General features: G+C 39.6%; 1 protein-coding gene across 1 annotated transcript; it reads left to right on the top strand.

Moving 5' to 3' along the window:
- Positions 1-5,689: 5,689 nt before the first annotated feature.
- On the top strand, positions 5,690-8,657 carry b3gnt7 (UDP-GlcNAc:betaGal beta-1,3-N-acetylglucosaminyltransferase 7). Its single transcript, XM_017413334.3, has 2 exons — positions 5,690-5,930; positions 6,958-8,657. Coding segments are annotated over exons 1-2 (1,254 nt in total). The 5' UTR covers positions 5,690-5,928; the 3' UTR covers positions 8,210-8,657.
- Positions 8,658-13,475: the final 4,818 nt, after the last annotated feature.

Here is a 13,475-nt window from a genome sequence, read left to right as displayed (position 1 = left end):
TTTCTTACGTCTGATATTAAATCCTCTTTCTAGTATGAGGTATATTACCGCCAATAAACTGTTTTCTTTAGAGGCACCAAAAAAGACAAGTAGTTGCATTTCAGTGTCTCGCAGTCGTTCCGATTGGCTTGCCGTTACAGTATTAGGGCTTATATGGTGAGACCCAGTGAGTTCTGGGTCTCACCCAGGCTCTTCTCTCAGTGGGAGGCACCCTGGAGGCATTTCACCATTTTCCCGCTGAGACTCATGGCCTTGGACACAGAGGAGCCGACTCTCATCCCAGATGCTTCACACTTGGCTACGAACCTCCACGGTGCTGAAGGTCATGGCTTGAAGGCGCCAACAGAACCGCATCATCTTGACACCCTCCTCTCCACAGCGGTGCCTTCGGATCCTGGCCACGAACCTCGCAAACAGGATCAGAGACAAGGGGCAGAGCAAACCTGTCAGGAACTGGTTTGACCTTGTGCCGAGAATGTGGACGTAGCTCCTGCTCTGGTTAGACAGGGACCAGATAGCCTTTAGGAGTCCCACAACATCTCACAGGAAACATGGTCATAATCCACAAAACACACGGACTGGACCATCAAACTCCTATGGCCAAATGATAATATCACTGGTAGTATTAGCTTAGTTACTACATGTCTCCTAATTCACAAATAGCTCCTAATTAAATTCATTAAACTGACACCTTGAAATGTGTGACAACAAATGTATGGATAGATTTGGCACAGCAAGTTTTAGTCTCACATGCCGTCCCCTGACAGATGACTTATTCTGCAGTGAACATTACGGCTGCAGCCAGGGGGGCTCAGCACAATATGAGGAAACGGGCCACACAGACTGACGCACATGCAGCCAGGTGGTCGTGTGCTGTAACCCTGAGCTCAAACCATGCTGGAAATGATAGAGAGAAAAAGGGGGGCGGCTGCTTTCTCTCAAAACAAAAGTTGTGATAAAAGAGTTCACAGACAAGGAAACTTTATTTGGGGTTCATGTGTCGGTGGGATCACCAGCACTCATTTCAGATGTGCTTATCAGTAGATAGTCATAAGCTGTACTGATAAAATGTGACGCCAACAAAGAAGAGACAATAAATGTCTCCCGAACCTCCTGTTTCCTTTTGTACAGACCCCCTTTGAACAGATAGATCAGTCAACACCCACAACTGCACTTTGTAGCAAACACTTGTTTTTTCCTTTCGGGCCCATATGTGGTTGTTTCAGTAAATGCATCAAACGTTCTACTTGCAGCGACGTTCTCACTGTGGTGTTAAAGGTCAAAGTGGCCAAACAGCCTCAAGTTTACAACCTGTTTGGAATTCACCTTTTTACACGTTTGACCTTCTCAGGAATGTCCTCAAAAACCCGACGTTAAGCTTTAGAATGGAAGCACTTACATTTTGATTGTGTGTACGTGGGAACAAGTCCCGGCTGAAGGTTAGCGTGTTGTAAAGTTTAAGCTTGTTGAAACAAGATTTTAAAAGATATGTCAAAGCAAAATAAAAATGCACTATTTGAACAGGAAGACACTGATGGCTCAAGCTCGTAGGACGCTTTAAAAGCTCTAAGTTGAACACAGAGGTGGGGTATTTTAGCAGATTTGACGAGGCACATGTACCCATTTTCTTGTGAGGAAGACACTGCAGCGTTTTCCACCATGTGTTCCTCAACTTCAGGAGCTGTCAAGATGGGTGCTGATTAAACACGATACAGAAATGGTTTCTAAAATTAACATCAAGGAAGTTATTTGAAGTTTTTCTGACTTAGCGGGGGCAACGATCAGGACTCTCAAGATCAGTCATGTAGCAAACTAAACAAAGGTTTCTGTCAATGTTTATCATCCAAGTTAGAAATGTGCTGACAAGGTTACTTAGTTATGTATTCATTCATTTATAAATTAAAGTTCTTACAAGTGTATACGTATATGTTTATCTACAAAATGGCTTTCATAGCTCATCACAGCTCCTTTTGGGTTTTAGAGGAAGACAATCCTCCATTGATGGCTGTGTGGAAAAGAAGGACAAATCCCCTCCAGCTACCTCTTTTTTGTCAAGCAGTAAATTCCTTTATGGTGACTGAGGAGCTTACGATCATTGGAACAAAGGGGGAAGCAAAACAACATTTCTGACATTCCATCATCCCAGTCAGTTTGTCACACGTCTCTTCAGGTGTGTCAAACCCAACAAGAGCAGCGTGCAGAAAAAGAAGCCTTATGTATTTCTTCCAAAACTGTTTTCTCACCACGCTAAAACTCTAGTTTCATTATAAATGAAATTAATGAACAGAATTTTTTTTTATAATGTTTTGAATGGAAAGTTATCACCGACTTGTCAATTAATCTCGTCAGCACGCCTGTGGGCATGGGCATGACAGTCGATTAAAGATCAGTCAGATTGTGCAACTGTATCTGTTCTTATCTCAGTTTCCATTTCCTGCTCATAGGTACGCATTTCTCGTGAAATCAAATGTTACCCATTGTGAAACCTATTTATTAAAAATTAACATTGCTTCATTGCCATTATGGCCTTTGAACTCTGAGAACAAACACTTGTTTATACTGAGACTGACGTGATTAAAATCTTATCTACAGCTTTAAAACTCATCAAACCACTTTTTGGTTTGGTATTTTGGTTCTTGTTTTCTTCTAATTGACAGCTCTAAATGTAATCAGCCTCCTATGTGATCAGTTGAAGTAAAAAAAAAAAGTTTGATCAGATCAACTTCATTGTTTCTGTTGATGGTTTCGCTAGCACTCGTTCGTCTTCTGGCACAAGTTTTGTCTTATTGCATGAGGGGAAAATGGGGCACTGTGAGGTCCATCACCACCTCGCTCCTCTGAACATGCAGAGGCAGAGTCTACAGAGGAGGTGGGGGGGTGGGGGTGTCAAAACGGGAAAAAACACTGCGAGCAGGCAACAGGATGCACATGTGCCTGAGAAGGATGGCTGGCTGGATTCAGGAAATGGAGAGAGATGGAGAGGAAGGAGGGATTTGGAATCGCAGCTGTGTTCAGGCTGAAAATTCCTGTTTTGAAGCAGATGGGCTGTTTGTTATTCTTTGTCCATACCATAAAGAAGGCAGAAATTGTGCTTTTTTGTCACAGCAAGGATTAAGCATAAATGTGATGACAGCTGGGCAATGAACATTACAGCCTTCAGGATCCTCCTCTGTTTTTGTCTGTGTGTGCAAGAAACCCTTAAAAGTGTTTGTTTGATTCAAAAAAATAAGAAAAATAAGTTATCTTCAGCTGATTTACAGTAAAAGTGCTAATTGTTGATATGTTTGTCTGTTCTCAGACTATATTAAAAATAAAAAAAATAAATCCTGCTTTCAAAGCTTTTGTTAATCATGGTGAACAAATGTGTTCATCAAAATGCTAACCTTTTCCAAGAGTTGTTTAATTTATTTACCTTTATTTAACCAGAAAAATCCCACTGAGATCACAGATCTCTTTTTCAAGGGCGGCCTGAGCCTAAAGGCAGCCTAACATGCATAATTATTCACATTTATGTCACTATTATGAGTCAAAAACTGCTGTCTACATGTGTCTGTGAAAGGTAAAGAAGTCAAACCTGAGCATATGAGAACTCATAATAGCACAAAGATATCTCCATGACACAGCCATGAATAAAGTTAAGAACATTTTAAAAATATATCAAATATCTTGTGTGTTATACCTTTTGTTCCGAAGAGTAACAAAGTTTTTTGAGTTCTTGTTTAATGTGCTTTGGTGGAATTACAACAGGATTACAGGAGCACGACACGTTTCTTCAGCTGTTTCTGAAGTCCTTCTTTCAGCTGAATTCAAATTCTACTTACATTCAAATTTCTACTTACTTCCTCTTCGGGTCTTTATATGTTTAAATTTCTATCCGCCAAAATGGGGAATTGAAACGACATGCATGTTTTCAGTTCATTTTCATATTTTTTTAAAATTGGTAGCAATCAATCAGAATCAGCTGTAAAAAAAAGGAAAAAAGACAATTTTTGCCTTTGTTGGATTTTAGTTCATATTTTTTGTGTATATATCTGCAGGTCTCCTTGTGAATTAGGATGAAATAAGATGAAGGTGAAGTGTTTCTTTATTTTAGGGAAGGAAGTATGTGCAGTGAATCATAAAACAGAATGTAGCTTATGACAGCATTTCTGGTTATTAGGGGATAAACATACTGTGTTGTTTGCAAAAAAAAAAAAAGTTGAGTTCGTTGCTGTAAAGTGCTGTGAAACTATGGGATCTAACATGTTTTCACTGGTACCACCGGCTGCCATGTTGGGTTTTGTTATTTCAGTTTTTCTCCAAAAACTGAAGGAATTCTTGACTCACAGTCAGAATGGCTGCTCTATATAATAATTTTTACAAATAAAAACATTAACAATGTGATTTCAGTTGTGAAACACTGCCTGAGGTGTAGACTTTACAGCCTCATTCATGTGGTTTTAGTCATCGCAGCAGAAGACGTCTTAACAAATTTGTTTGTAGTAACAGTGGCACAACCTGCAATAAAAGAGTAATAAAAGTTCTGATTGTTAAGAGGAAGCGCAGTAGTGATAAAAAGTGATATTTCGTTGTGTTTGTGACTCATAAAGTAGGCAGTGAACTGTGATAAATTCTTGCACTCTAAAAGCTAAAAATAAAATTTTAGCGTTATGTTAAAATCTTAATGTGGCTTTTTTTAATTATATGCATTATATTTGACAAGAAACAAATGCATCGTGTCTGTCTGTTAGCAAAATATCTCATGACTCACTGAACAGATTTTAATGAAACATTCAGAAAGTCAGAACTGGATGTACATCTACAATTCATTAACGTTTGGAGTCAAAGATGGCCGCTGCAGCTGGTTGACATTAGCCAACACAAAAATGGCTTTAACTCAGCCAATTTTACAGATAATGAGCTAAAACTTGATGTTGTGGTGGTTGAGTCACTCCAATACAATATTTTTACATAAAACTTTGGAATTAACTATTGGTGTCAACTCTGATGGGCAGATTTTAGTGAAACTCAGAAAGAAATGATTGGTTGTGCGTCTCAACTGATTAACTTTTGGAGTCCAAGATGGCTACCTCAGCCAATCTACTTAAATTAACACAGACATAGGTATAACTTGATCCGTTTTACGGATAGTGAGCTCAAGCCTGGTGTGGCTGTAGCTGAGAGTCATTCTCAACATGTGATCTGATTGTGACATCTCACAGCATCACATGAAATTGCAAATAAAGTCATTTACAGGATTTGAGCAGGATGATCTCAGTTTTAAATTCTGGCGTTAAAGACAGGGGGCGACATGCATTCCTTCAAGGAACGCTGAGACTTTAATAGTAACCTACAGCAAAGATGGCAGACATAATATAGGGAAATACAGGGAAAATATTTAAAAAATAATAAATAGATAAGTCAAAACTAGCCAGTCTTGGTTTAGGCTAGAGACTGAAGGACTATGGGGACTATCAGGGAAATGAAATGCTGCGCATTAAGTTTCCCCATGAGAGAGGGCAAGTTACCCAAACAAGAGAAACAGGAGAAATGGAGTGTTTGTTTAGTCCTCGGAGGTTTTGTATGGAGGAGCGACCGAGTGTCGTGCATGCGTGGCCCTGCGTGGCCGCGCGGCCGCGCGGCTCATTCATCATCCGCCTCCTGCTCCATGTGCGCCGTGCGTAACGGAGGCTTAAAAGAGCGGCGCGCGCAGCCGAACTCAGTCAGCACACCGCAGCATCAGGGCGCAGAGAGACTTCACCACCCCGTCTGTTCTCCCTCAACTTCCTGCTTCATGACTGCTTCCACTCCACGGATTACACTCACTTTCTTTCTCTCTTCCCCCCTAAAAAAAAACTCCCTAAAGGGAAACAGTCCGCTGGTCTGATCCCCTCACACACCTTTTTTTTCTGGGTTCAACCTTCCGCCTTCGTTTGAAGCAGACAGAACATGTAAGTTTCACGTTTTCTGTTCTTAAAATAAATATAAATAGAATATAAATATAAATCAGCTTTAATCGCTACTTCTGTTGTCTTGTTAAACTGAGAGGAAAACTTTAAAAATTGAGAAAATGTTTAAACCAAGTACCTCATTAAGATTTCCGATCTAAATGGAGCTCACCACGCCGTTACAAACAATATTATTAAACATAGCTACAGAATATTTTTTTGCAAGTGTTATATTTTTAGATTTTTAGAAATATATTCAATAAACAGCTTTTTGGACACATATATAACTTCATAAATATTTCAGAACATCTAGCCCATCGATCTAAGCAGCTGGGATACTGATGCCAAAAACCGATTATTTTTCACTGTCATCAGTTGCACCTTTCACATATTAATTTTAAGAAAAAGTTCATCTTGTTCTCATGTTTTAAAGAAGTCCTAACAGACAGAGGGGGTCTATTATTGGAGCGTCTCGGTGGTCCTGGATAAAACAAGCCAGGGCATGACTTTAAGGAAATGTGAGAATCTATAGTACATTCCACTTGTTCTCTCAAATAAACAGATCCAGTTCTAATCAAGAGTACGAAATGTGCAATGTTTTCTCTGTGTGAAAACATTAGTATGTCATTTGTTGCAGAGTTAAGTTTTTGAAGATGATTCTTTTTCCGTTTTTATTTCTTTTTGCCTGTCTGTGTGCCACGATACTGACAGAAATGGGTTACAAAAATAACTGATTCACTTATAGTAACATTTCTTGATTTTTTTTTCTTTTTCTATACATTTAGGGGTCCTCCAAACATCTCCATCATTCCTTAAGTCAGTCTCATAACCCGTAAATGTTACTTTGAGATCGTAATTCAAAAAGGTGTAATTTTGGCCGCTTAGTTTCATGCTTAAACTGAACTCGGTTCAATCTGAAAAGGTTCAGTGTTTGATGTTTTCAAACATCTGGTATAACTCAACATTTAGCCTTTTCCTTGAAAATGATTCCCCACCTAAATGCCATTAACTGATTTCTCTCTTCTCACAGGATGAACAACAGAGATCGCTGCCGAGTGTATAAGCGGCTGACTGTCATGTTCTTCCTGGCTGTGGTGGCGCTGACTGTTGTCCAGAAGGGGAACATCAATATGGGGGTTCCCTTCGAACTGGAGAGGTTGGCTCGCATGCATCCCTCTCAAAGAGGCGAGCCCGGAGCCACCCAGGAAGAGAAACCCCACTCGTATCTGGGACTGAAAAGCTTTTGGAAGTTTGGCAGGCCGAAACAGCAGCCTAAAGCGCACTCCGCCACGCAGAAGCCCAGCGTCACTGAGGAAAACAGCCTCAGCAGCTGGGATGTGACCAGCTCCAACTGTAGCGCCAACCTCAACCTCTCAAGCCAGGCGTGGTTCGGCGGCCTGGAGGAAAACTTTAAACAGTTTATGCTTTATCAACACTGCCGTCTCTTCCCCATGCTTCTGAATCACCCAGAGAAGTGCTCGGGGGAGATCTATCTGCTCATGGTGATTAAATCAGTGGCCACTCAGCATGACCGCAGAGAGGTTATCCGAAAAACATGGGGCAAAGAGCGGGTAGTGAATGGCAAGAGAGTGAAGCTCCTCTTCCTGCTTGGTAAACCCTCTAACGATGCGGAACAAGCTAACCACCAGAAACTTGTGGAGTATGAAGACTATATCTATGGAGATATTCTTCAGTGGGACTTCTTAGATAGTTTCTTCAATCTGACTCTCAAGGAGACTCATTTTCTCAAGTGGTTCCACATTTACTGCTCCAAGGTCCGCTACGTCTTCAAGGGGGACGACGACGTCTTTGTCAGCGTGGAGAACATCTTCGAGTTTCTGGAAAGCAGCAATGACAGAAACCTGTTTGTGGGGGATGTGATTTTCAAAGCTAAGCCCATTCGTAACAAGGACAACAAATATTACATCCCCCTGGCTTTGTATAATAAAACGTACTACCCTCCATATGCTGGCGGAGGGGGCTTTCTGATGGATGGGACTCTGGTCAGGAGGCTTCACTATGCTTCAGAAACGCTTGAACTTTACCCCATCGATGATGTCTTCTTGGGCATGTGTCTTGAGGTGCTGCAGGTCACGCCTGTAAAACATCACGCCTTCAAGACTTTTGGCTTGGTGAAAAATAAGAACAGCAAATTGAACCGAGAACCTTGTTTCTTTAAGAACATGATAGTGGTGCACAAGCTGCTGCCCTCGGACCTCTTGCACATGTGGAATCTGGTCAACAGTGACATGGCCTGCTCACAGAAAGTGGATCTCCTATAGCTTTAGGACAAAACCCACAAGCTGAGCTTTACGGCCGCGGATGCCAAGAGGAAGCTCAGTGCGATGCAGGTGAGCCAAAAGCTAACGTCCAAGTAAGCTTTCCTTTATCTGGAGAGAGACAGTCGCAATCTTTTAACTGCTGATTCTGGGCAGCGATGTGAATTTCGGAGGGCTTCCCTCAAAAGTAAATTATGAAGACCTTTTCTAAAAGGGTTTACTTAGAGTTGTGTATTTATATGAACAAGTTGAAAAACTTTTAGCGTCAGCTCAAAATTCAGAGACAGGATCCAAGTGGAGCTGCTATCAGTGAGCACACCAAACACTTTATCTGCTGTCAAACATATTTCATTATGTTTTTTTATCAAGCAGATTTAAAAAAAAAAAAAAAAAATCTTCTTTTGCCAAAAGTAAATGTAGGGTCCTCCTCCCCCCTCCCTCCCCACCTTTTCTGGGATCAGAACAATAATTCTGCCTTCCCTTAACCTTGGAAGTGTGAACTCAGATCTGGGAACGACATCACGCCCGTCTTGTTTCAGTTGCAAATCAGTAAACCTGTGGGACTTGCATTGTGATAACATTGTATTTGTCTGCATTTGTTTTTTCTGTGGTCAAACACTGTAGCAACATAACAGACACTGTACAGCTCCGTCTCTGTCAGTGGTAAGTGGGTCAGCGATGCTTTAATAAACCTGTTGTTTCTGCAGCTCTCACCACCTTTTAAGCACAAGGTGGCCATATTTAATTTCGAAGTCAGGGCTGGTGAAAATCTTCAACTTTTCCAGTCTAAGGTTTGTCTTCAGGAGTGCAAACGGAACACACCGTGTCCCTAATTGACCGGGAACCCATTACTATGACAAATTTCAAATTTATAGATAGTATTTTAAGACGGCACGTGATCCACGATGACAATGCTTTCTTTTCTGTAACATATACTGTACATTTGAACAGATCAGAGACTGGTCTTATCAGTCTTTATTTAGGCTTTCAGTTTGAGAATGTTTGACAAGGCTTCTGTTATGACTAACAGTGCATAACGCAATAACTTCACGTGGTTTCATATAAGAGGAAGTAACAACTCTCTACCTCATTCAAGCAACAATTAGGTCATTGACAACATTTAGAGCATTCTGAAGTTCTAGAGGTCTTCAGACTCATTGTTTAGGAACATGACTTGATCTGCTACTGCATGTCTACTACTGGGAACCTTAAAAAAGTTTAAGTTTAAAAAGTCTTTATATTTGTTTCTCACATGCTGTCTGTGGGTTTAAATGTGCTGATATACTTGACATGAATCTGGATAAGGGTTTACATTAACACTGTGAATTAAATTTACTGCTGGTACGAGCTATGTGACGTGAATTTATCCATCCCCCCTTATAGAGTGGGCAATTTTTAGGTTCTTTGATTTAATTTAAACTCAAAGATTAAAGTAATAATTGAATGTTGAATAACCGTACCCCTGAATGTCAGGCGGTATAGTGGGTGTTGATTATGTCTAAATATGTAAATATGTGTAAATTCACGATGTATATCTGTAAATAAACCTGCTCGCAAGCCAGTCGTCTCTGAAAATCTGTTCCAGATTATCTTGGCGTGTGTTTTTGTGGGTATGTGTCGTCGTATTCGGCGACCAAGATCTTGGTGAAAATCCAGATCAGATCATCTAACAAAAGTACTGACTGTTGATTCGGGGAAATATGTAAGAAAACTAAACATTCAGAAAAAAGTCATAATGAATTGATCCAAGCTGTATAGTTTTTTTTACCAACTTATATTCCTTTTGTTGTGTCTACCTTAATACATTTTGAGCTGTTACAACATCACACATACTGTTTGATGATAGCATCTATAAAATCTGTGCTTCTAAACATAACAAATATAACAATATAAAAATATATAGAAGAAAAAAAACTGGCCTATAAGCTGATGCTCAAGATTTTAGAAAACTGCTTCAGATGCACCTGCTGTAATACTAGATCATATTGTTTATGTTATGTGTACTCTATACAGAACATTAGGCTTGCTAAAAAAAACAAAAACAAACAAACAAAATAACTTCCTCTTTTTTTTCACCATCCCTTCCGGGGACAACAGAGCTATACAGTAACTAGATCTTCTTTATATTGTGTTCCAAGAGGGTACATTTGCCGACACAGAAGCGTAGATTAACATTTATCTCCTTCAAACATCTTATTTGTTACCAGACAATATTTAGGTGACCCAAAGTCAAGCCCGTGAGCCGAATTATCTCTATTGTTACATTGTTGTATCGTCTGTCAGTGTTGTTAGTTTGATATAACCTGACAAAGTATGCACCTATTGTTTACTGTCTCCAGCACCGGCAAGACGATCTGAGAAAGCAAAAAGAAAAAGAAGAAGAAAAAAAAAAGACGGAAGAAAACAGCGTTAGTGAGAAACATAAAGATGCCATTAGTGACTTGGTTTGAATTAGCTCTGTTGTGTGACAATGAGCTGGAATTAGGGCGTAGATATTTGTAACATGGGTGGCACAGTGGAATAGTGGTTAGAGCTGTTGCCTCCCAGCAAGAAGGTTGCAGGTTTGCTTCCCAGCCTTTCTGGGTGAAGTTTGCATGTTCTCCCTGTGCACACGTGGGTTTACTCCGGGTACTCCGGTTTCCTCCCACAGACCAAAAACATGCATGTTAGGTTAATTGATGACTCTAAAATTGTCCCAAGGTGTGAGTGAGAGTGTGAATGGTTGTTTGTCTCGTTCGTCTATATGTGGCCCTGCGATGGACTTGCGACCTGTCCAGGGTGTCCCCCGCCTCTCGCACAGTGACTGCTGGAGATAGGCACCAGCGACCCGGAATGGAGAAGCGGTTAAGGAAAATGGATGGATATTTGTAACACAGAGGTGAAGGGTTGGAAGATAAAAGAAAGCAACACAATTTTACTTTTATTTAAAGACATTGTTGCATCTTGTGACTTCCTCCTCAGACATTTTGTAACTCAAAGATCGGTGGTGTGTCTACAGTTAAAACAAAAGCAAATTTGCTTTTGCTTTTGTTTTCTCACTTCTAAGTCAATAAAAATAAAAAATAAAATAGCTCAAGCCTTGTTAGCCTTTGATTATATTGTGTAACATTTTTTAAGAGCTTTGGCTTTGTAGAGAATGAAAATTGGAAGTGAAACTCAGGTGTCATGATTATTAATGTTTAGGCCAAGGCCACCGTGAAGGAAACACGTTTTGTGGACAGAAGTGACTTACGAAGCACCAACCAACTTTTTCTGTAATCTTACATAAATGTCCCACTCTGGTGATGATGTGCGGCTGGAAGCCAGCACCCAGTCAGCTGTTCTCCTCTACATTCAGACCAGGAGCTTCATGTTTGCTGACCCTAATTGGAAGAAGAAGCCTTTGATGTCAGCGGCTCGGCTGAACGAAGATGGAAGCTTTCACACTGAATCTCTACTTTCTTCAAAGGGCTCTTTATGGAGCACCATACCTGGCATGGTTTTAAACAGAAATGATGTTGGTTAGGCTAAAACTGCGTGTGTCTGTGTGTGTGTATTAAGTAGAAAATAGAACTTGAGGAATTTTAAAATTTTATCCTCAGAGAAATGTGTAGATATGAAATGTTTAACTGGTGTTCACAAAGTTTAAACGGAAATGTGCTGTTACAGTGGAGGAAAAAAAAAATGATAACAAAATGGTGTACAGTCTTTCCTGTTAGAAAATTTATCTGTGATAAAATACAACAAGAAATCTACAAAATATGTTGTTCTAAATTTGGCTTTCACTGACTCAAAATATATTTACATGCCTGTAGTTTAGAATTATGTCAGGAATCTGATTTATTGATATATTTTTGAGTATATATATATATATATATACATATATGTACTTTCTAATCAGAAAGGGATTGCACTGTTTATTAACTTATTTAACCAGGCCAATCCCACTGAGATCACAGATGTCTTTTTTAAGAGTGGCCTATGTCTGAAGTTAACCTACACACATGTTGTTGTGATCAGACACAAATTGTCAAATAACCACAAACTGTTGCTGAAGAAAGATTCTTTGCATAACTGAGACTGAGAAGCATGTTAAGTAAACTATATACGTCAGAATTATGCCAGTTTGGGTCTTCTATTACTTTTTTTATTATTATTGAGAATAAATTTAAAATCTATGAAAGTTATACGTTATACCAAACATAACCAGGCTCTTTATTGTTGGGTTTGTGATTAAATTGCTCTAAGGGTAACTTAGGACAACACAAAATATTTTTAAAAACACCAAAAAAGCAGCAGCCAAAAGTTTCAGGTGAGACATGGTGGCAAACAATGCCACAAAGCAAACACGACCTCTGAGACAGGAAGCAGCAAAGCTCTAAATGGAGTCATTCATTGCTGTCATCATGAGAGCCTCTGCAGGCACCTTCAGGAACAAAGATCTGTGTTCAGCTCTGAGCCATCAGATGACAGCTCTCAGCTGTCCCCTGTCTGCTGGTGTCACTGACAACAGAGAGCTGCCAAAGTCAGGCTCAGGTGGAACCATGCGAGCTGAGATTCTTTTTCAACCAGAATGGTCGTTAGCAGCAAATGAAAGGTCAGGGCAGATATTGTTATTGAACTTGTGTATAGTGTCAAGAACACTGCAGACAACAAAGACTTGATAAATAAAAGTCCCAGCATTCCTAGAAGGATCGCCCACCGTCCTTCATGCCAGAGTTTGAGACTGAAAATCTTATAAATTAGTTGTAAATTTTAGACACTTATTTTGAAGGCAATCGCTTTGCTGATATTTGCTCAAAAAGTTAATCAGTTGTAAAGTACAGCCAATAAATATTTTTCAATCGTTAAATACGAGGTTTTAAAGCTCCAATATGAGGCTGACTTCACATTCAGAATAACTCCCATGAAGAACTGGAAAAATCTGCCCAATATGTTTCATCTGGCGCCATCTTGTGGCCAAAGCTTTTCACTTTTTTTGGAGTCCAATAGTTCTTAATTCACCATGTTACTTTATTTACTTTTCTATACATAAATTCCATCTTCAGTCAGTATAACTTAGTCAGTTAATAGCTTTTAACTAATCAGATTTACCAACTTACTGCTTATTTTACAAAAGGTAAAATGAAATCATACAGTTTAATTTTACGCAAATAAATTAAAGGGCTCCAAAAATGTTCTGAGGATTTTGTTTTGAACCGCCCATTTACATATAAATATACCATCAAGGAATGTCCAAAAGCTTGAGAACATAAAAATACACCAAGGATTTAGTCATGAAGCTTGATTT

This window comes from Kryptolebias marmoratus, linkage group LG24 (assembly GCF_001649575.2).
Source record: "Kryptolebias marmoratus isolate JLee-2015 linkage group LG24, ASM164957v2, whole genome shotgun sequence".
NCBI classification, from domain to species: Eukaryota; Metazoa; Chordata; class Actinopteri; order Cyprinodontiformes; family Rivulidae; genus Kryptolebias; species Kryptolebias marmoratus.
Note: the sequence above shows the minus strand (reverse complement) of the source record. Positions and strands in the feature narration are given on the sequence as shown.